Source organism: Fukomys damarensis, unplaced genomic scaffold, assembly GCF_012274545.1.
Source record: "Fukomys damarensis isolate Sample0158 unplaced genomic scaffold, DMR_v1.0_HiC HiC_scaffold_15, whole genome shotgun sequence".
Lineage (NCBI taxonomy): Eukaryota > Metazoa > Chordata > Mammalia > Rodentia > Bathyergidae > Fukomys > Fukomys damarensis.
Genome location: NW_022900927.1, coordinates 64,747,567 through 64,772,410, shown reverse-complemented (window position 1 = coordinate 64,772,410; position 24,844 = coordinate 64,747,567). Strand labels below are relative to the sequence as shown.

Sequence of the window (24,844 nt, the reverse complement as noted above, 5' to 3'; positions counted from 1 at the left end):
ACTGCCCTGGAACTCACTATGAAGCCCAGGTTGGTCTGGAATTTGCAGTGATCCTCCTGCCTCAGTCTCCTGAGTGCTGGGATTACAGGTGTGCACCACCACGTCCGGCTATGCCTTTTTTAACTTTTTCTTTTGATAAACTTATTTTAATAAAATAATATTGTTTGAGCTTTATTTTGTCCTATTTTCTTTAGAAATCTTTGCTTATTTAAGAAATTAACTTTGAAATAGTCATAAAAATCATCTCCTATAAACTTTATTGTTTCATCTTTTATATTTAGGTCTCTCAACCAACTCAGGTCAGTTTTTTTGTGTTTATGGCACAAGGCAATAAACATCAAATTCATTTTTTCCCAAACAAATAAATGATCTAGGACCATTATGAAGCTCATCCTTCCAGGGTCGGGGATGTAGCTCAGTGGCGCTGCTGCATGCCTAACCAGTGCAAGGCCCCGAGTTCGATCCCCAGAACCAAAAAACAAAACAAAAAACCCAAACGCTTATCCTTTCAGTGCTGTACTTCCATGTTACCTCTATCATAAGCCAGCTGACAGCCTGGTATAGACTTCTAGACTTTCATTCTCTGCCACCAGACTACGTTTCAATGAACGTCTATCAAACGAGTGCTACTACGTAAGCAGTTTATCCACGCTGAGCGTGGACACTGTCTCCCTGCTGCTCGTTACTACGGCGCCTTTCTATAAGGAATTCAAACGTACTCCTCCTCAGTGCCTGCATCTGTCAAGCAGGGTTAATATTCCTGTGTCTCAAGAATGCCAGAAAGGACTAAAGGCGTTTACTGTTCATAAAACATTACACTAACACAGCCTACACTATTCTTATTTTCTTGCCTCACAATTTAGTTTTGCTATGTTTATGTCATCAATATTCTCTCCTCTAACTGAAACCACCTTCAAAGCTTGAGAAACAAAAAGTTCTAAAGTTCAGAAAGTAAAGGAAAAGACAACGAGCAAGTGGATTTGGTTGTGATGGTGGAAATCAAAACAAAACAGGAGATAAGAACTGAGGAAAATTTTGGGGATCTTTTTATGCAGTCTTCACTTTCTTTCTTTTTGTACCAGGGATCGAACTGAGGCCCCTGCACTTTCGAGGCAGGCGGCGGAACCACTGAAACACATCCCCGGCCAGTCTTCACTTTCTAGTTACATTCTACTACTGCTTTTTCCCCCTCCTAGTTAAAATGTGGAAGATCTAACTTTATTTGGCCACAGCATCAATTTTCCTTATATCTTTTCGTTCCAAACTCTGATCTGATCAATGCCCCAAAGCCCAAAGAGGCATCCAGAGTACATGGCACTTGAAGCTGCTATGCACCGCAGATGACTGATTTTTAAATAGAGAAAATACAGATAAGAACAGTAAAGCGTACAGCGCATGCCGCGCTGTAGCCTGGGTGGCCGTGCTGAAATGCTGAGAAAACCATTCCCCACTGCAACGGTACCGGCTGCTGGTGCGAGCTTTCAGAAGTGTTAGAGGTCATAAGGGCTCTGCCCATACGCGCGGATCAGCCCTGACGGACAGGAGTGGGTTAGGGTTCCGCCTCTTCTGCACCCAGCACGCTCTCAAACACGCATGTGCGTGCTTTCTCCACGGGAAGCTTCCGCCACGAGAGGCTGCAGCAAGCAGGCCCCACAAACCCCTCGGGCTGATGAACTGTCAGTCTGGGGTGTTCTGTTACAGGAGCTGAAGTGGACGTACATACACGTGTCCAGCCACCTGTGTGTGTAAGTCTAGTTTCCTTAATAGACTCTAGTACTCTGAGGGCAGTGACGTTTTACCTTGCATTTCATCAGCCTACCAGAGCTTGGCACAAAATGGATGCTCAAAAACTGTTGCAAAAACACATAGCACAGCCTGGAGCTTTATTTTTATTGTTTGTTTGTTTGTTGAGACAGGGTCTCACTATGTAGTTGAGACTAACGTGGAACTCACTATGTAGCCCAGGCTGGTCTGGAACTCACAGTGATCCTCCTGCCTCAGCCTCCCGAGTGCTGAGATTACAGGTGTGCGCCACCACGCCTGGCTGGAGCTCTATTTTTATTTAAGTAATATCTTTTCTTTTTCCATTTTATTCACATAATCCCTTCTGTTACAATGTGGTATTCCTAATTTATTTCTTTTTTGGTACTGAGGATCACACTCAGGACCAGGCGCTTGTGAGGCAGATGCGGTGCCACTGAGCTAAATCCCAGGCCCTCTCAAGTCATTTCTGTGGGCTGTCATTGTTATCCATTCCACCAGCATCTTCTGACTACTCACACGCTTGTGCTTCTCTACTTGGACTTGGCTGTCTGGCTCTAACATGCCTGCTTACTCCCCTGCACTGACACTTCGGACGCACTGGAGAAGGGAATGTGTGTTAAGTATAATGCCTAAAACATGCTCGCCTCCACTGACAGAGTCAGGAAAATACGAAAGCACGAAGAGCACAAGACCATGTCGATGAACTGTCCTAGAACTAAGTCCTGCTAAAGGGTTCACCTGACCTTGACAAAAACACTACCTTTAGGAAAGGGAGGGAGTGCAAGAGAGGGAACCATGGAATCCAGGAGAGGAAACAAGGCCAGTTTACTCACTGAAAGGAAAGGAATCTCCAAATTAATCTGCTGATGGCATCGGCAGCCAGGCAAGAATTTAACACTCAGGCAAGAATCTAAAATGAACGAATGGTACTAATTTGTTAAACCTCAAGAGAAACCTAATCCATTCTCTTGTGGTTTTGGTGAACTGTAAATGAAACCCATCATAAAAATATCTGTTAGAACAGTTAAAACCAAAATATTTTTGTTGTTAAAGAACACTTTTTCATCCTCCCAATGAAATCTTAGTTATAACTTAAACTTACTGAGAAACAACAATAAGCAATAACAATGAAAGGAACTGTTTTCAAAGAAAAGATGGAAGAGAGAAACTGCCCACCCACCCAAAGAGGCCACTCCTAGCAACTTTCATCTTCAAGGAACACATTCTGAAAACTACTACTGTTTATTTTTGGGCAGTGTTGGAGATCAAGACCAGGGCCTCACATATGCCTGACTAACACTCCACCACTGAGCTACACCTCGTCTTGAAAACCACTACTCTTCAAGAACAGTTTTTGTAAAGCTGTGAGAAAAACTATAAAATCACTGCATTTTAAAAAGGTGTGTGTACATGTTATCAAACAATGCAGAATGATTAGAGAATACTTCTACAAGCAGTTTGTATTTATTGCTTGGAAACCTGTTGCCTAGATCCTCTACAATGAGTGTGTATTATTTTCATAAGAGGGAAAATAACATTATTTTTAAAGCAGGATTTTTCTGTTAAATAAGTTTTCATATCCCTTTAACTCATCGGTTGGAATCTGCAGTATTAACACCTCTTTGAGCACTTGATCAGAAGAAAGAAGATGTCTCGCATTTGACAAATGAAGCAAACACTCCATTCCCATAAAATGGACTCTTAGTAGCAAGTCCCTTGGAGCTCTTAGAGATTTCCTTATGATAAGTTGCAAAGACCTCACTGAAAAGTACTCCATGCTCGGTTTCTGTACCTTTTCATCTGAAACTCAATTTCAGGGAAATTCTCCATTCTCCAAATGGCTGAAATATTCTTCATTCAGATCTCATGACAGACAGATCTTCAGAAGTCTCTGACTAAACTACCTACTTCCAGTCACTGCATTGTTTCCTGGCACTTGACACAATTACGTACTCGTTTACTGATTTATTATGTATTTTACCTACAAAACTGAAGTTTCATGAAAACAAAGACAATGCCTGTTATTTGCCAATACATTACCCAATGCCCCACATAATGTTTAGCAAGTGTCCGTAAATATTTGTTGAGTGACTGAATGAATGAATGTTTCCTGAAAGCTCCATCTGAAGACTCATGAAGATATTCTTTTCTAAGTGGCTTGGCAAGGATCCTATTTCCAATGTTTGTGTTTCTGAAAACCTCAATAACAGAGTCACACTAACTAAGCAGGTTTCACAATGGCTGTGCCAACTGAGCCATGATTCACAAAAGGCACTACTAGCCCAGGACTCCCGCTCTGGGACTACTAACCCTCTACAGCGGAAGCCTGCGTTCGTTCAGCACCACTATTATTCTTCTCCCTGCAGCACACCGATGAGGGTACTCTCAGTTTAACCATGTTCCGCACATGCCATCCCACCCACACACTGATGTGAAACCTCTGAGTTGTAAACTACTTCTGTCAGGAGTCTGAACAGTATGAGTTACTTTTTGGTGCACGACTTAAATAATATGGGCTCAACAATAGCGAACCAACAGCTTCAGAGGACCTCTTGCAACTAAAGAGATAACTTAAATACATCAAAACAAACAGTGTAAGAAAAATAACCATAGAAGGTACCAAATAAGCATTGAGACATAACATTCTAAATACTTGCAAATATTTGGTTTCAAAGCATAAATGGAGCATGTGGGCTTTCCACATCTTTTCCTGCCAAGTTTCAGGAAAAACTGACCATACTACAGTCATCTAAAACAGCTGTTAGCACTGATCTTCAAATATTTGGTTTCAAAATACAGACCTATTTGCGCTTTAAAACTCAGATGCCGGAACACTCCCACTACAGCACTACACTGAGATAATCCTTCTAAAGTAGGCTGCTGGTAAAAACAGACCTTTATTCATGGGAGAGAACTATTTCAGATGGACACAGCAAACTGTAAACCCAAATTACTATTAGGTGGGGACTGACTTTCACTACCTAAAAGAGAGAAAGAAAATGTGAAATGTAGGAATTGTAGAAGGAAGGAAAAGAGTTCATGTCCAATTCACTTACAACTGCTGATTTCCTTAAACTAAGTTTTGTGCACACTGTTACTGCGGGCACTCAAATATAAACTATCAAACTTGCCTCGTTTTGGGTTGCTGGAAAGTCTGAGCCACAGAAGAGGGTCCCCGTCTAGAAGTAAGTCAAGCGGTTCAAAATAACCTCCCCACACTCCGGTGTAATCATGCATGTTTTCCAGGACTATGTACCAGGGTGGCCATCTAGCTGGTAGTCCTACACTTCTGATAGCTATCTAGCACTATAAAGTAACATTCAAGGAGACTGGGATGGCAGGTGTACATGCAGCATTTTTTACTCTTCTGAGCAGACAATGTGATTGTCAATTTCATTTGACTGGATTTATCTTAATGTTTAAGAGGGTGGCCACTAAAAACACCTTTACTTTTATCAAAAACATTATTTCCCTTGAACTGTAAAATTTAAACTTTGTCCCTGAGCAATGCATTATTAAAAAAAAGAGAAGTTGCAGTACAACTCAGAAAACTAACTGTATTTGACATTTTACAAAATAGTAATCTACCTTCACCCTATTATTCTGATGGGTATTACACAGATGGAAAGAATAAAACAACAGGAAGTGTATCAGTGAGGGATGGTGGCCCATGCCTGTAATACCAGCATTAGGAAGGCTGAGGCAGAAGGACTACAAGTTTCAGCCCAGCCTGACCAACACAGTAACTTAGTGAGATCCTGTCTCCAGAGAAAATTTTTAAAAAAGGAAGGGACATATAGCTCAGTGCCAAGGCCCTGAGTTCAATCCCTAGCACTGAAACAAACACACAAAAAAACAAAAACACAGCAAAACAAAAAAGGAAACATCCTAGTTCATACAACTGACTAATGGGGGAATTGAGAACTTGTCCCACTTTCCAACTTCGCATTCTTCCCTTGCAGGCAGCTACTGGAACACGGCAGACCAATGACATTCCAGGTAGGTAAGGTTTCTGTCTCAACTTCCCAGCCTTACCTCTTTGTGCACCTTCCAACTGTCTACTGTCACATTGAAGAGAGCTTTGAGAGCCTCGATGGCGCAGTCTGTCTCCTGAGGTGAGAGAGGAGGTCCATTATGGTCTATGGCCGACTCATACTCATCGGTCCACTTGATGCTAAAGGCACTTTCCAAGATCTGGGTTAGCAGCGGTAGTCCCTGGAGCTCATAGCGCAATTGTGACCTGATGTCGGTGTGCAAAAGTGACAGGAGGAAGAGCAAGCGCAAGTCAAAGCACTTTATGTCACTGATAAATTTTCGGTCCTTGCACTTTCTCAGGAGGTTACAGAGCTTTGCGGCAAGGTTAAGTTCCAGGCTGAGCTGCTGTGCCATCTGACTGTTGAACACTATGTTACATAGACATTTTAACGATTCCACAATAACGGGGAACTCAGACACCTTCTCCAAAGAGTCATCTGACTCATTTAGCTTGGCTAGTCTCAGCAGTATCTGCATATTTTCCTTAGTTGTTACTGGAACTAAAATCTTTTTGTCTCTGGAGAGAATACGGAGTACTTCCAAGCAGGACACTTGACACGTTGTTGGGACTTCCTTTACCAGGACTTTAAATATGCCTTCGCAGAGTTTCTGAAAAACAAGAGCAAGGATGCACAAGTCATTGTTTTGGTTCAAATCATTTAAAACATAATGCTTCTCTGCTGCTGTATTTAATAGCAACTAAAGATCTGGCTAGAAAAGGATTTTATTTTTTTTAAAAAAATCACAAAATCTTGGAACTGAGAGCTTTTATTTGGCATACAGGTCTTTCACATTACAGATACGGAAACTGAGGGCCAGAGAGGGAAGTAACTTGCACGTGGCAGAGGGAATTAGTGCCGTAGTAAGAGTTAGAGTTTGCCTACCTTCAAAGTCCATTGTTTTTCCTATAAAATCATTCATTTTATTTTAAACTAATTAGTTTCAAATGTCTTGTATAGCTTCATTCTTTTTTTTTTTCTTCTTCTTCTTCTTTTTGTACCAGGGATCGAGCTCCAACCTTGAACTTGTGAGGCAGGCGTGGTGCCATTGAGCTAAATCCCTGGCCCCGTAGCTTCATTCTTAATGAATTTTTTGGGGGGGTACCGGGGATTGAACTCGGGTCCTTGCGCTTGCAAAGCAGGCCACCAAACCACTGAGCTAAATCCCCAGCCCTTTAATAAATTTTAAACAATGGACTACACACGTATTGGGGTGGGAGGTAGTATGTATGGATCACAGCTGTTCCCTCCCCAGAATCAAAGGGCAATGCTTGAGAACTGCCTTACAACTGCCCACCACACTTACTCTTGTAAAATGACTGAGGAGCATCATTTCTGCTGGGCTTTAGTTGTGCTATTCTGAATTTACAGGTCTATGGCAGTAGTTCAGTGGTATTTCAGAACACTAAGAAGCCTCTTTAGCTAAGATCTAATAATACTTAATGATCAAATGACTCCAGAAAAGAACTTTTGCTGGTAAACCAATCAAAATTATTTCCAGTGTTTAGTTCCAAAGAGTTCAGCTAGCGCATATCATGCCTCGGACCAACTGCAAAAGGGTGATCGCTCCGGCAAAGTTAACTGCAAAAAAAGTGTTTCCACTGGATGGGTAAATTACAAAAAGAGCCTCAAATTTCTCTGAGCAGCCCGAGTCCAGGACACAGAGCTTGGGTGCTCAGAAAGGACAAAGTCTTGAACTCCCCTCTGTTCTCTTAGTTTAGGGTGCAGAGTGTAGTGATGGCGTAGTAGTCCTGGACCCAAATCCTGCTACTATCTCAGTAACAGTTCCTTTAGGATGGACCCAACATATACTCTATCTTGTATTTTTTGAAAAAGTAATTATTTTTATCATTGCCAAATTTAATAATCATTGATCATTTCCTCATAATTCAATGCCAGCTTTCTTCTCTACAAACTGCAGGTCTGGGTCTCTTAAGCTGACCCTTAAATGTAGAGCAAGCAAGTATAATCATTCCATTGCTATACGTTTCTGTACCCCATTACATCTTACACAAAGTTTACAAGGTTTCTGCTAACTTATCAACAGACTCAAACTTTTTAAGAAGAAGCTAAGTTAAGGTCAAACATGATCTAGGCAAGAATTCCAGGCTATGCACACCTTCTCAGTACATCCACATCATACACTATGGAAATACTAATTCTAAATGTAAATATGTTTGTTCTCTAAATAGAGATGGGAAGGATCTTACCTGACAATCTAAAAAAACTTCAAAACATACAAACAAAACTTCAAAATAGTGTCAGCTATATCTCTGCCTTACCTGATAACCATAAAGAGCTTTCTTCTGATGTTTTAATATTATTGTTAGAGTAGTTTTTAAAAATCAATATATTTGGGAGTGGAGCAAAGTATGTGCCTATTGTTAAAATTATATAAGGCAGGAAAATTCTTCAGCTTCAAATCATTCACATTTAGGACAAAAATATCTGTTCTACACACTATTTCACACATGGCATCTTCCTGGGGTGGACTAAGATCACCGTTGCTCCCACGCAATTTTATTTGAGAAGGGAATCATATATCTTCCTATTTAAGTTAGAGATATATAATGAACATATTGTAAATCATATCTAATGGTACAAAAGCATCTTTAGTTTCTTCTTTCCTAAATCGAAACAATAGCAACAAAATCCAAAAACAAACAAACAAACAAACAAAATGCATGGCAACATGCTCTCTTTCTTTCTCCACCTTAAGACTTGGGAGCGAGAGGAGCACAGCGTGAAGACATACTGAAGGAGCAAGGCCACGTGTGCACTCGTTTCAAATGGACGGGTATACTCTGGGGTCTATGAAGGATGTGGAAGAGATCAGAGGTGCTCACAGATTTAAAGATTGTTTCACCTAAACGCTTACAAGAAATCAGCAACAAAGACGAGAGTTTTCCGGGGCTGGGGATTTGGCTCAGTGGCACCATGCCTGCCTTGGAAGAGCAAGCAAGGTCCTGAGTTTGATCCCCTGTACCACCAAAAAAGAGAGTTTTTGTTTCAAAACACAGTTTTCAATACTAGTTGAGTGTATCATTTCTATTTTCTTTTTTGAATATATCATTTTACTGAGAGACCTATTTCACATAATGAACATTAGGTAGGTTTTTGCTATAGTACCTCTTAAAAAGCAATGCTACTTTTGGGCAGTAACTCTTTCTGTTTTTGGTAGTAAAACTTAAAAAAAAAGGCAGCCAGGTGTGGTGGTGCATGCATGTAGTCACAGTACTAAGAGGCTGAGGCCTTGCCCTGAGTTTGAGGTCAGCCCACACTATACAGCAAGACGCTGTCTCAAAAAAGAGCATACTATAATACAAGAAAGGATTTTAACAGACACACTGCTTGATTCACTATCATTTCTATTCAAAGACTATTGTAAAGAACATACTAATGAATTGTGTATCACAGGTGGATAAATCTAGAGTCGTGCTTCGTACATGTGCACCAAGCCACAGAGGCTGAAAAGATAGCACTCTTTGATTCCCTCATCTGAGTGCGTGCACTGCTTCTGGGTGTCAAAGGTGCTCTTGTTCTTCCCCTTGATGTTACCCAGCCAGTACTATTTTAAGTGCTATGGATTTTTTCCAGAAGTGCTGAAATGCCAGGCAAGTGCTCTGCCACCAAGCAGCATCCCCAGCCAAAGGAAGTACTTCAAAAGTTGACTTCACTCTGCCTAAACAAGCCCTGCTCTCTTCCAACACCTTCCCTACCTCTCTGTTGCCCGCAGAATGTAGCTGAAATGAGCCCACTGTGCTTTCCTACTGCTGTTTCTTGCCACACACATCCCTGTTCTCTTCGTTTTCTGAATGGATGATCGTCCATTCAGCTTTTCTTTGCTGTTCCTTTTGCCTGGTACGCCGTGCTGTCACATTTATCTGTCAGCACCCTACTCTTTTTCTCAGGCTTACTCTGGGAGCTGAGAAGTCTATAAGCTTCCAAGTCATCCCTCTTTGCGCTTGTGCCCCCCATACGTACTTGCTGGTGTAAGCTGATATGGTACCTTGTTCCTCCAGGATCCCTGAGACGAAGGCCACATTTCACCTGCATCCCAGCGGCTAGCCCACGTGTGTCACATAGTGCAAGAGAACATAAATTCCCACAGATGACCTGCGCTGAGGTCTACCCCGACTCTCCAGCACCTTCCTGTTAGCCACAATTCACGACTAAGCCTCTTCTTCCTCTCTTTCCAAGTACAATGAATCATCATTACATTATGTTTTAGGAAGAAACTTTTTATTTACATTCAAGTACAGTGACACCTCAGTTGTCAAGCGGCCCCGAGCTCAAACTTTCCACTACTTGAACAAAGTTCGAAAAAAGTCTGCCCAGTGTTCATAATTTTGCTTTACAGTCGAAGTAAAAATCTGACTTGAAAAAACCTGTAAGGGCTGAGTGAGTCACATGTTGTCCCCCCATGAAGCCAACACAAAGGGGCGCGGCACTGACTGTTGTCAGCCCCGACAGAATGGTGCTTGTGTTGCTGTGCTAAAACATTTGTCATTGGGCTTTTTTTGTGTGTATGCACTTTATTTGCATAAAATATTGTAACCACGGCTCTAAGAAAGTTAGTGATACCAACGGTAAAGCTAAGAAAAAAACTGTGAGAACCACGATAGAATTAAAGAGATCACTGCGAAATTTGCTAAAGTCCTGGAAAAATGAATTTATAAGTATAATTTTGGGGCCTCACAACCAATTATTTGGTTTTCCATTATTTCTTATAGGAAAATATGTTCAGTTCTCAAACTTTTTGGTGTTTCAACACGAATTTGGAAGGAACTGAGTTCGACAACCGAGGTGTCACTGTATTTGTTTATACAAATTTGTATTCATTGTTCAATTTTTTTAAAATCTGAAAATTATTCAGGTATCTTAGATGACAATGGAACACAATTTTTCCCATTAATAAGCAATGAAAATTATTTTCCAATTTATTTGTCATTTTAAGACTTTAGGTTTTCAGGAATGAACTAAATTATAAAACAGGATTAAGTATGCTTATAAAATGCAATTATAAGAGTCTAAAAAGCCCATCAGCTGAGGAACCCAAGCTATATTCACGCTATGAGACACAGCAGGAGATTGTGAAGGGTCCCCAGTGCCAATACCACAGACTGCAGCTTGTTCCAGAGCTTAGGCCCTAGAGGAGACCTCATTCTCAAACTTCAGCACACATCACAATCACCTAAAAAAGCCCCCAGGGTTACACTCTGTGTAAGGAGTTCCTGATTCAGTAGGTGTGGGGTGGCTCCAGAATTGGGACTTTTTAAACAAGCTTAAAGCTGGTGCTGCTGCTGGTGGTGGTCCAGAAACAGCACTGTAGGACACTGCATTACAGACGCCAATGGGCTGACATGGCCTGGACGGCGGAGGAGGCTGAGGGCAAGTGACCAGATGTGTGTGCAAAAGCAGGGAGACGGGCACGGGAGAGTGCGCAGAGGCGCAGGCCATGAGCATGAATACCTTCACTGCTTCGCTGTCCTGAGTGAAAAATGTGTAAGGGCGGCAGGGATGGAAACAGGATGCCGCAAAACCTTTCCTAAATGTTAAAGAACACTGGAGGGTGAAACTTATTGAAGTTAGTCCTGGGCTTAAAAGTTGTTCCTCCTATTCTGGAGCCTAGAACCAGAACAGTGTGATAATTAAGAGCAGGAGTTATGGATTCAGATTCCTCACATTCACATCTTGGTTTTTTATTTATTAATGGTATGACCTTGGCAAGTTACTCAGTTTTGCTGGACCTCGCTTTTATTTAAGAATTATTATATTCAGAACAGTGCCTGGACTGGAACAAATGTCCAGTATAGGTTAACTATTACACTACAAAATTAAAAACACAGAATTATAAAATTAAATCTCAAAGTCCCCACATCCTCCTCCACACTATTCCTGTGAGGCTACCCTGTCCAGCACCACCCTGTACCTGCCCCGACAACCTCACACTGAACTCCTCTGCTTCTCCACTCTTCCTCCACACGCACCCATCTTGTTCCCCTGTGCCTATGTAAGTCTCAACCATTCTCCAAGGTTAAGCTTAAATTGCACTTTCAGTATAAAGCTTTCCTATCACTTCTACCCGCAACATTCTTCCTTTCCAGAGAATACCCCAACCACAATTTCTAGCATAATTTTTCACTTCACACATTTGTCCTCTTAGTTTTCATGCCGCGAGTCTCCCTCAACTACTCTAAGTTCTCTGACACTAGAAAGGGTAGCTTTTTTTTTTAATGAAAGAAGAAAATGTACTGAAGCAACTTTTGAATCTAAAAGACCTGAGATTTAATACCCAGCTTTGCCACTGTGTGATTACATGTGTGTATGCATGCATGTGCTATGTGTATCTCGCTAGTTGTATGATTCAGGTATGTTAACGCTCTGAGCCTCAGTGTCTCATGTGTAAATAGAAATGCCGTCCACATCTCACAAGGCTGTTCGGAAAGAAGACTGCGCTACACAATAAGCAGTCTTTAATGGTGTTTGTTATTGTATTTTATCACTCCACAATCTTTGTAGGCTTTAGCAGAGCAACTAAGACACAGCACTCATCCCCCTCCCCAATAAACGATTAAATGAAGAAGTTTCACAAATGTGGAAAAGAGGTCTATTAATATTCATCATGTTTCTCCTTTCTAAGAAGGAAAGAAAGCAGTAGAGCTTGTTCTTATGACTGCACTGGTAAGGTGATCTGTCAACCATGTAAAAGCTTTTTTGCACACATGGAAGTTATGTACATTCCAATACTATAAAGAAGGGCACAGCAATAAATATCTACATAAAAAATGGACAGATTGCATATAAATAATCTAGATACCTCATCAGGGCTTTACAGAAGAAATAATAAATATCAGAGAAGAAATAACTGAAATAGAGACTAAAAGAAAAATATGTAGCCACAATATGTAGAAACAAAGAGCTGGTTCTTTGAAAATATAAACAGCTAACACACCATTAGCTAAAGTAACGAAGAGAAGACCCAAATAAGTAAAATCTGAGCCCTGTCCCACTGGACTCTTGCCTCTGAGGTCCGAGGGAAAGCATTCAACGGCCCCATCCTTTTTTTTTTGGTACCGGGGACTGAACTCAGGCCCTTGTGCTTGCAAGGCAGGCACCGTAACCACTGAGCTAAATCCTCAGCCCTACTTTCTTTTTTTTTTTTTCAACGGCCCCATCCTAACATGTTCTGAGCCTCCGCCCATGGTCGCCCTGTGGTAGTGGAGCCTGAGTACAGCAAACAAGGGGGTCCCCACTTTCCTCCCCTTCATGGAAATGGTGAAGTCCAGTTCTTAGGAATACAGCACACCGCTGAAGCATTCTGACTCCATCTCACTGCAGACTCCCAAGGTCAGACTGTGATGAACATTAGGGTTGGTTCCTGTCTGGTGCTAGAAGTCCTGCCAGGAGTCTCACCCCATGACACGGAACGCCTGTCAGAGGCTCTAAGACTGTGTTTAGTCCTGGTCGATTAGCTTGACCTCGCAAAGAAAAGTGGTGGATGGATGGGTTTTATGATACAGGTCACACATTCTCTCAGGACTTAAGTTTCTGGTTTCTTTTTTTGCAGTGTGACTGGAATAGGTATTTTTCTAAGCGTCATTGCCTCATAAATACCCTGGCTTGGCCTGTCTCCTAGGACACTGGTGTGGACTGAGTGTGACTGTGAAAGTGGAAGTATTCTGAGAGTATACAAAGCTCTTTTGTAGGCTGGTCATGTAGCTCAGTGGCAGAGCACTCACCTAGCACGTGAGGTCCTGGATTCAATCCCCAGCGGGAGCCCGCACATGCACACGTGCACACACACACACACACACACACACACACCCCCTCTATGGCCTTCAGCATCTTCCAGCAGTGTGGTTCCCAGGCCTGGGAAGTCAACATGTGGGTAATTTAGGTTATTAGGTTATAAACTACTGAGTTATCTAGATCCTCCTCATTTCTCCAGACCGTCTTCATTTCTGTCTCATTCGAAGGCAAAGCAGAGTAGTAAGACCAGGAAACACATTCGGGAACACAGGCAGCCTATGTAAAAGTTAATGCAGCTCCCAAGAGGGCCAGGACAGGGAAGAAAAGCTTTTATGTCTCCGTAAGGTCTAAACAAGACCACTAATTTGTTTCCACCTTCCATGACATGCTTTTCTCCTTTCTTTACCTCCTCTTCACCCATAAAGACACAGTAATGTTCCAAGAATAACGTCTGTATGAAGGGGGAAAATGGAAAGGTAAAAAACCATCTTGAGGACGACAAGCATGGATGTGGAAGGAATCCCATGTTTTAAGAAGAATTCACACTGTTTTACTTGTAGTGGCAAATGACAAGATGGTACAACCTTTATCCTTTTTTCAAAAATAAAACAAAGGACCCAGCCTCCTGGGTGGGTCTGGCCATACTTGCGAGTTCAGTGGTACAGACACTGAATCAGAAGCCCCCCCTGCCTGAGTCCACGCACACATTCTCTGGAGTGGCCAGCACTTTCCGGCAATGCGAAACTGCATGTGAGGATGTGTGCCGGTCTCCGCGCTACTCTGCAGAAGTGGAGGAATCGTTCTGATACCTTGGCCTTGTACACCCAGAGGCCAAGACACTGAACATGTGACTACCGAACAAACCCACAGTTGATGATGATGTGTTATATGAGGCTATATGCGGAAGATTTCTACTTAAGTTTTACAAAGGGGGAAAATAAATCAATAAATAAGAGAAGAAAAGGGAGGGATTAAAGCAAAACCAATGAAATTCAAAGGATCATTAGGGAATATTTTGAAAAAACCTTATGTCAACAAACTGGGTAATGTAGAAAAATGGACATATTTCTGGACACACATGACCTCTCAAAATTTAATCAAGAGTAAAAAAAAACCTAAATAGATCAATAACAGGTAATGTGATTGAAACAGTAATAAAAAATTTCCCAGTCCGGGGATTTAGCTCAGCGGTTCTGCCGCCTGCCTTGTAAGCACAAGGACCCAAGTTTGATCCCTGGTACAAAAAAAAAAAAAAAAAAAAAAAAAAAAAATTTTCCCTACAAAGAAGAGTCAAGGACCAGACACACTCACTGCTGAATTTTACCAGAATTTAAAAAAATACTACCACCGATGCTTCTGAAACTATTCGTAAGATAGAAAGGGAAGGAACCCTTCCAAACTAACATTCTAAGAAGTCAGTATTACCTTGATACCAAAACCTGATAAAGACACAATAAAAAAGATGACTACAGATCAATATCCCTGATGACAAATAATTCATAGCTGTAAAAATTCTCAATAAAATATTTGCAAATCAAATTCAGTATCACATTAAAAATTATATAATATGATCAAGTTCATTTCATTCCAAGAATCGAAGATGGCTCAACATACACAAACCAATAAATGTAATACTGCACAAAGGAAAAGTCTTTAATAAAAAGCAACCTCTCATGATTAAATCCCCGAATATATAAGGCATAGAAAAATCATACCTCAACATAGTAAACGCTACTCATGACAAATGACTCCAGAGCCAATGTTACATTAAATGGGGAAAACCTGAAAGCATTTCTTCCAATACCAGGAAAGAGAGAAGAGAGCCTGCTCTCATCACTGTTATTTAACGCAGGACCAGAAATGTTAGCTAAAGCCATCAGGCAAGAGAAAGAAATAAATGATAAACACATAAAGAGGAACTGAAATCATCCCTGTTTGCTGATATTATGATTCTATACACAGAAAATCCAAAAGACTCCACCAAAAAAGACTCAGAGTTAATAAATAAATTCTGTAAAACAGCAGGATACAAATGCAACATACAAAAACCAGTAATTTTTCAACACACCAATAATGAGATGATGCTGAGCAAGAAATCAGAAAGTCACAATCACAATAGTCATAAAATAAGTAAAACAGAGAGGAATAAACCTAACTAAGGATGTGAAAGACTAGACAATGAACATTACAGAACAATGAAGAAAGCAATTTAAAAAGACATCAGAAGGTGGAAACACGTCCCATGCTCATGAAATGGAAGAACTAATATTGGTAAATGGCCCTACTTCCCTAAGCAATCTACAGATTCAATGCAATTCCCACCAAAATATCAATGACATTCTCTACAAAACTAGGAAAAACAACCCTAAAATTCATATGAAAACACAAAAGATCCCAAATAGCCAAAGAAATCCTGAAAAAAAGGAGCAATGCTGGAGGATTCCCAATACCTAAAACATACTATAAAATCATAGTAACAAAAACAGCATGGCATTGGCATTAAAATAAGAGACTCACAGAACAGAATACCGGATCCAGAAATAAATCCAAATATCTTCAGCCAACTGATTCTGGACAAAACTTCCAAAAACACCCTGCAGAAAGGACAGTCTCCTCAACAAATGGTGCTGGGAAAACTGAGTGTCCACATGTAGAAGATTGAAATTAGATGCCATCTCTCATCTGATACAAAAATCAACTAAAAACAAAGACCTTAACAAAAGGGCTGAAAGTTTGAAACTAGGAGCAGAAATGCTTCAAAATGCTGAGTTAGGCAATATTTTTCTGGATAAAACTCGGGAAACAGAAGAACTAACAAAGGTACTGCATCAAATTAAATTTCTACACAGATAAAGAAACAACAGAATAAAGAGATAATCTACAGACTGGGAGAAAATCTTTATCAACTATTCATCTGATAGAGAATATGGAGAATAAAGAACTTTAAAAAATGCAATTAAAAATAGGCAAAAAACCTGGACAGTTCTCACAAGAATAGCCAATTCACATATGAGAAGAGGCTTAACATCTGCACCAATAAAAAAAGGCAAAACAAAATCGAAACTACACTAAGATTTCATCTCACCCTACTTAGATCTATTACTGAAAAATAAAAAATAACAAATGCTGGCTAGGACTGGGAGAAAAAGAAATGTAAATTAGTACAGCCACTACAGAAAACAGTATGGAGGTTCCTCAAAAAACTATTCATAGAACTACCATATGATTGAGCTATGCCACTCTTGGGTGTATACCTGAAGGAAATGAAGTTAATATAAAAAAAAAAAAAGAAGCCTGAATACCTATGTTTACTGTAGCACTATTCACAATAGCACATGCGGAATCAGCATGGGTACCTGTCAACAGATGAGTGGATAAAGAAAATACGGTATGTATGCATAACTGAATACTACTCAGCCATGAAAGTTATGAAACTCTATCATTTGCAGGAAAAAGGAACTGGAGGACACCATGCCGGGAGAAGTCAGTCAGACACAGAAAGACAAGCATCACATTTTCACTCATGTGCAGAAACTTAAAAAACGATGACCTGAAATAGAAGAGGAACAGTCAGGAAGAGGCAGGCGGGAATGAGAAGAAAGCAGGAGCGTGGACAAGACCCCTGCACAATGTATGCATCCACGGAGATGTCACTGTGAAGCCCATTCACAGGTGCGATTATCGTGTGTCAATAAAAAATTTTAAAGTTATGTGCTTTTGTGTAGTTCTTTTCTCTGAATAATGTACATTACTTAAAATATATATGTTCTTTAAAATATTAAACTATTGGGCTGGGGATTTAGCTCAGTGTTTCCACTGCCTGCCTTGCAAGTGCAAGGGCCCAAGTTCGATCCCCGGTACAAAAAAATAAAAATAATAAATAAAATATGAAACTATTAATGCAAAAAGAAGCACTATGCATATTCATCCTAGCTGGGATATTTTCTTTGTGGTGGGCCGCGAGCCTTACCCTTAGTCAAGCTACTTGATTTTCAATGACGGGCATATTACTTAACACAGAGTTTCAATCATCATGTGCATATAATTTTGTTTTCTGACCTCCTAATTCAACATAAGCATTTTTCCACATTGCTACCAAATTCTCATAAACATAATTTTAAATGGATGTAGTACTAAACATAACTCCTGTCCTCAAGGAGTCAGCATGCATGTAGCAGAGTGCAAAAAGAACAGTAGGTTTGGCATTAGAAAGCATGGTTTCTCACTTTTATTTTTTGCTTATATGCTTCATAGTTTACAAAAAACTTTTATATATGCTATTCAGTCTGAGAAATGCTTCTTGAACACTTGAACGTGATTCTTTATTTTTCTGAGACAGGGTCTTGTTCTACAGTTAGTTCAGGGTGGCCTTGAACTCATGGCAATACTCCTGTCTCAGCCTCCCAAGCACTGGGATCACAGGTGTGTATTATCACACATGGCAGAGTGCCTGATTCTTATAAAGACAAAGTCCGAAAGACACTTAGGCTACGAAAGCAGAACTCAGCCCAGATGATCTGCCTCCAGTGTAATTTACACTAAAATCAATGTGCTGTAGCTGTCTCAAATTTACTACTTGTGATCTTGATCATGCTGCTTTATTAGGTTTCTTTCTTCTGCGTCATGCATTAAGACAAAATGCTCTTTAGCCTGGCAAGCCCAAGGCCCCAAGTTCGATCCCCAGGAACCACCCCCGCAAAAGAATGTAACTGTTCCTTTTAGTGGTTTTTAACTGTATTACACTAAAGTATTGCTCTACCACAGATTAGTGGAAAACAAACAAAAAAACCTTGGTCCTTTATCACAAGTAATTTGAGAAGCACTCTTCTAGATAATGCATTTTATCCCTTACACGTTTTCTTCAGCTATATAAAAGATACAGTAAAACTATATCAGATTTCAGAGTGATGAATAATATAAAGCTTCATAACTTTACACTGAACTGTTAAGCACTGAAAACCCCATCTCCTTAGGTAGTACCAGGCCTTGGCAAGGCCCACAGCTGCCTAACTACATCCCACTCTCCAGGTGCTCCTCACAGACACAGCACGGGGCTCTTGCCAATGAAATATGAGTGGACAGGTTTTACGCCTGCACTGGTGAACCTCATGGACACCAAGTGCCCAAACTGCAACCTCATACCCACTTATTTATTGAAAAAGGCCAACACTGCAATTAAATCTGAATACTGAGGCTTTAGTTTAGACGGAACAGCTCATACACGAACATATACAAACAGATGACACGTGTGCCACAGGTCACCACGACTGCTCCATGCGGTCTCCAAGCTAGGTCTCGCTCCCTGAAACAGTGGGCATGCTCTTTCTACCTTCTCGCCCCATTCAACAGCTCAGAACCTCCGAGTGGCAGTGCAGCCTAGGTCAGAACAATACTAAAATGCTGACGCGCAGCTTGACAACTTGGAAGGAAATCAGGTCCTGCAGGAATAAATGCATGGTTCTTTGACAGCACGAAAGATACCAGATTTCAGAGCAGTGCAAGGCTGATCAGAAAGCACAGAGCTTACCAAAAAATCAAAGCTATTCCTCAGCTCTGGGGCTACATGAGATCTGTTTTTGTTCTGACAAATGGAATTTACCCTCACAAATTGTGTTCTAAATTTCTAAGAACCGAATTAAATGACTGATAAGTTAAAAAAGAATATATTCATGGAGCACAGCCACCATCTTACCTGGATATCTTCTGAGAATTATTACTTGAAAAGGTAATACACACCTATAGTCTTTAAACCACCTCTATCTTGATTCCTTTTAAAGTTTAAAAGAGGATTCCTTGATTCTCTGTCATGAGAACATAAATAGAATGCGTGTTTGAAGAAACATGGTATCTTATCAGTGCCTTGCACAAATTTCTCCTGTCATCATCCCATACCTAAGAGATACTGTATTTTACCTCAAAGGCTGAGCAGCCACCCTCAATACTTAGTATCAGGAGGCAGGCCAACATGGGCTCACACCATGGCTGGTTTGCATGTTATTTAGTCATCTACTCATTGGGATTTCTTCAAGAGTCTATTTTATAAATCCAAGGCAATGCAAGGTGGGAACTATGAACTTCTGAGGAATTTATTAAAATTTCTGGAGATGGGGTCTTGCTGTATTGCCCAGGATGGCCCAGAACTCAAGATCATACCACCTCAACTTCCACAGTAGTTGTGATTACAGGTATGCGCCACCATGTCCAGCTAAAAAATTTAAAATCAAGACAGAATTACATTGAAACACAAATCATAAATTAACATGGTGAGTTTCTCAGCAGGTTTTATTGACATATTTGAATTGGAAATTTCTTTGCCTTAGGAGGCTGTTCTGTGTATTGTAGAGTATTTTACAGAAACTTTAACCTCTACCCTCTAGAAGCCAATAATACCCCACTGCTGCTACCACGCCATGACAATCAAAAATGTATACAAAAATTGCCAAAGGCCTCCAGAGGCACAAAATCAGCTCCCTCATTAAGAAACACAGATCCAAACATAAAATGCTAAAACACAAAGCTAAGGCATCTCAATTCAATCTTATGGAGAGAAGCAGACCAGTTCAGAGAAAACCTGCCTAAGGAAGTGTTATCTAAGAAAATGTCTGAAACATCAAGGTTCAATTTTTGTATCTTGACCGCCTACTATATTCAAGGCACTGTATTTGCTGATGGGTATATAGTAGTGAACAAAGTTATGGTTCTGGTGTTAGGGAGATCATAGTCTAATGGGGAAGATAAATAATGAAAAGAATACAATTAATATGTTATTAAATATTATAAGGGAAATGAACAAAATGCTAAATAGAAAATAACTGGAGAATGGATAAAGTTTAGACAGAGTGCTATTCAAGCTAAGTCGTGATAATGAGAAGCCTGCTAAATGTGCAAAGAGAAGAAAAAGCAGTACAGGCAGAGGCTGGCGTGTTTAAGGTCCTAAAAGCCAGAGTGGGTGATATCAGTGGCAGACTGCTGTGAGATGAAACTGGAGGTATACACGAACTGTATTATGTGGAGTCTGTGATAAGATCAGACTTTGCTTCAATTAAAACTTAAAAAAAACCCCACCCTGGCTGTTTATGTGGAAAAGGGATTGGAAGGGAGCAAACACAGCTCAATTAGTGACAGTAGTGAGGAGGGGGAGAAGTAGATGGATTTGATGTGTACTTTAGAAGAGCGACAGGAATTGCTGTGAGGGAGAGGAAGGCTTCTGGCTTAAGCAGCACAGTGCCATTTACGGAGGGGATAGCAGCCGAAGAAAAGGTTTTAGGGGAAATTCTGCAAGGTCACATTAAGTTCGAACCGCTTACAGAAATGCTCAGTGGGAAGTTAGATATAGGTGGCTGCAGCCCCAAGCCCTATCAAGGCCATGCTCCCTGTATGAGTAAGGGCATTTCGATCTAGGAATGGATTCGATACCAAGAGAACCCTGAAAAATGGCAACAATGAGAAAGGATAGGAAGAGATGTAAGCAAGAGAAATTTCAGCAGTATGAGGTTCAGTAAGAAAAGACAGGAAAAGGATTTTATGAAGGGAATTATAGATTGTTTCAAATGTAGATAGTATTGCATAAGGACTTGACTATTGCTATGTCACAGCGATGCTAAAGGTGCTTCTGAACAGTACTTGTACGGTGAGAAAGAAGTAAATACTTTTTAAGATGTAAGGGAAGCAGAAAAATGGGACGCTCATAAGAGGGAACACGAGGTCAAGAGAAGATGTCATTTTCTTTTATAAGGAGAGGATATACTAGTCTGTGCCTGTATGATTAGAAGAATGAAGAGTTTGAAATTAATCCAGAAGGAAATGAGGAACTTACGGCATGGTACGAACAAGCAGGGGAATGATATTAGATTTGTACTTTGGAAATATCACTCTGCTGTTAATGTGGAAAACAGATGAGCAGATGAGCAGATGAGGCAGGACCAGAAGCAGGGAGATCAGTTAAGAGGCTGCTGTCGCGGCCCCAATAAGAAATGATGCAAGTCTGAGTCGAGGCAGTGAGGGTGGAATGGGGAATGTGGACAGAGAAGAGATTTTAAGGGAGCAGAACTGACGGAAGGATTGGTCAAGGATGAAAAGAGTAAGCAAGAAACTTCCCAGGTTTCTAACTAAGACAACTTGTTTAGGGGTGGTATCATTCATTTCTGAAATAGAGGACTGATTTCCAAATGCTGCCAGCAAAAAGAAAACGTTATAGACATTTCTCCTTAAGAGTTCCGTAGTGGTCATCCAAACTCATTAACTAGGAAGGGGTCAGATCCCCTGTAATTTAGCTTTCTAAAATTCAAATTCAACTGTTTATTGTCGCAATGTCCTTGATCCAGGCACAGTAACTTATTAATACTGGTGTGAACTTCTTTCCTCTCATGTTATTTTCTGCATTTAGAATGTCTTCTCAATCCCTTATTTTTCTAAGTTATTCCTATCTTCAAAACAAATGCTATCTTTTCACATTTTCCCCAGCAGGAAGTAATATCTTCCAGCTCTAAATTGAGAGTATTTAATCTCTGCTGCTGCTATAGAACTTAACCCTTCTGACCTTGAATTGTATTTACGGAGACTTACATCTCTAATCAGCATGGGTGGGGGCAGGATTTCTCTGATAGATTTTTGTTCTGCTACAGGTACAACATGTCAGTTACAGTGAATACTGACACATATACATACCAAGTGTGATGTCTTCAAAGCACTGTGCATCGTAGACTCTTATGTTTCAACATTTAATAGGTCACTAAAACTGGGAGTTTAATACCCAGCTGCTACTTTTTAGTCATATGATTAACATTCGCGATGGGGCTCAAATCCGTACGTCTCGCTGTGGGCAGTTCTGAACTACCTGTGACATGTGCGTGACTGTCCTTGCAAGCAGCATGTCCCAACAGGGTAGTTGTGCATGTGTCACAGATGGTTTAAGCTGGTGGGAACACGTTAAACAAACTGGTCACTTGAAAATATTCTTATATGTTAAATGGGTAGAACAGTACTGTACCTATTTCATAGGGTTGTGCGGAAATTAAAAGAAAAGGATATGTGTTACCCTAAAATTAATTGTAAATGTTACTCAGTGTTAACTGTGACACATACAGTCAGAAGCTACTTACTGTAGTAAAGATTAGGAATTACTATCAGATAAATTGCTACTTATTACCCATCGAGGCAAGTTTTTCTTTTAAAAAGAAATTTTAGTTTCTTTTCTTATAAAATGGGGATAATACTCCTTGTATTTACAAGGTTCTTTTACTAAATGGGATGGCAGAGAGTAAAAGCTAAAATTTTATACTTCCTAAAACAAGACTGCTAAGTAAAAACCTCAACCAACAGCAGTATCTTCAAGGGGTCTTGTTTTTCTGATTGAAACAGTAAAGTCATGTGCAGATCTGACAGTTTTCTCTCTGATATTACTGCTTTTCAAAAGGATTTAATGAGCTGAGGGTTTCAGAAATCTTGACTACTAACTGGTGAAATTTGAGTAAAGATTAATAGGCTAGAATAAAAACGGGTCAATGATTGAAAACCGAAACAACAGTGAAAAGAGACAGTGAACAATGCAAGACAAGGACTGACATTTTGTTTTATTTGCAAGAAACAAGAAAATGCGATGACTGCAGGGTAGGGAAAATACACGGCACAGGCACTGATTTCAACTTGGCAGTCACCCTAAGACAGACACAGGTCACAAAAGGGCCTAAAACCAAGTAAAATGAGTACAATTTCCAGAATCAGAATGTTAAGAGTTAGAAAGGGTTGTGTGATCACTTACAATTAACAGGAACAGTACAAAAGGTTCTATGAAAAATGGCTTTTGTGGGAAAATAAGTTTGGGAAATTCATATACTATGGGGGAAAATACTGATTTGATCAGAGAAACCTTAAAAAAAAACCCACCTACTAACATACTCAGAACAAGAGGATATTTTTTCATTTTACAGACATTAAAAAGTGACTCCCAGAGAGGCTAAATGATCTACTTAAAGTGGCACAGAAAACTACAATGGAAAGGGAATGCAAATTTTTATTATATTCTCAGCTCTACTTTTTTTCATTCTATTGATATCTGGTGATATATAAGAAATGAAGCAAAAAATGGGCGTTCTTAACATTAAAAGCAATTCCGAATTAAACTTAGCCTGCGATGGGATATACTGGAGATGGATCTTTTCCTTCTTCTTAAACAGACCACAGTCCTTAAACAGTTCCATATTTTTATTTTTTAATGTTTCTGCTCAGTATCAGTGAAACACCTACCTTATAGTCTGCCACCTGTCTCTAACAAACACGGACTTTCCCCTTCCCTTCCCCATTGTGACTAGTGTTAGCCAAGCATTTACTTTGTACTTTCACTGGAGTCAACCTGCACCCCACGGTTCTGGGACACGATCTGCTCTTAAAATAGGCCCTGCACATTCATCAGAGATGTGGCCCTGTGCCACAGGATCCTTAAAGCCACAGATAGCCCTAGTACATCTTCTTCAACTACTATTTTACTAAAAGTTATCCTGTACTGGGGACAGAATTTCTACATGAGGGTAAACAAATGCGTTACAAATTACAACACAAATGCCATGTGAATTTTCAAGATTAAAAATGAGATGTTTGAAGGAATTTTTGTAGCCAAAGGAGGCTCTCCTGGATGATGTCTTCCTGGCCTCCCAACATTTCGCCTACACTCTACTCTGATGGACGGCAGGAGATATATATTCCACAGGGATCTAATTTTAGTTCACTAGAACTGAAGGCCAGTCACCTACATCTGATAGTTGTAAACCGTGGCTCTTGCATACAGCAAGTGAGCAAGAGTGGGAGAGGGAGGATGAGGGGAGGAACCTTATTGTAATTAATAGTCAGAAATAAATTTCCTATAATTAATCACTGGAACTATGCTGTCAGTCCTACAAAACAGACCTATTCAAACAAAAACTGTTACCAAAACTATTACAAAAATACTAACAGTTAGTGACTTACTGCCACCCACGTTGAAATGTGCTTTTAATAAAGGTTAGAGAAAAGAAGATTCTGGTGGTCAAATTTGGAATTTCTTTATAAAAAGCTGAAGATGAGATTTTCTAAATGGATAAGCTCAGGCAGCTAGTTTCATGTACATTTAGTTTAATATTTTTACATTCTGGGGGGCAATGGCAATTTTCATTTTCTATTTAATAGATATTATCTCTGCGAATGAAGTTTTACCTAGGAAGGAAGCTAGAAATTCCATCTCTAGACTCCCTTATTGCACATGAGCATTTCCAGGAATACAGTCCTCCTGGTTATGTTCTGTATCACAGTGGTGCTGCTGG

General features: G+C 40.2%; 1 protein-coding gene across 5 annotated transcripts in view; it reads right to left on the bottom strand.

The window, feature by feature from the left end:
• The window catches only part of Ric8b (RIC8 guanine nucleotide exchange factor B), a 103,548-nt gene that overhangs the window by 62,131 nt on the left and 16,573 nt on the right, over positions 1-24,844 (bottom strand). For 3 of the 5 annotated variants that reach the window (XM_033763875.1, XM_033763877.1, XM_033763876.1), the window contains exon 2: positions 5,800-6,408. In XM_033763875.1, coding sequence (XP_033619766.1) covers positions 5,800-6,276 — 477 coding nt within the window. In that variant the 5' untranslated portion in view covers positions 6,277-6,408. Of the gene's footprint in view, positions 1-5,799; positions 6,409-24,844 lie in introns of those variants that run through there. The other 2 variants (XR_004517310.1, XR_004517311.1) reach the window with 1 other exon arrangement.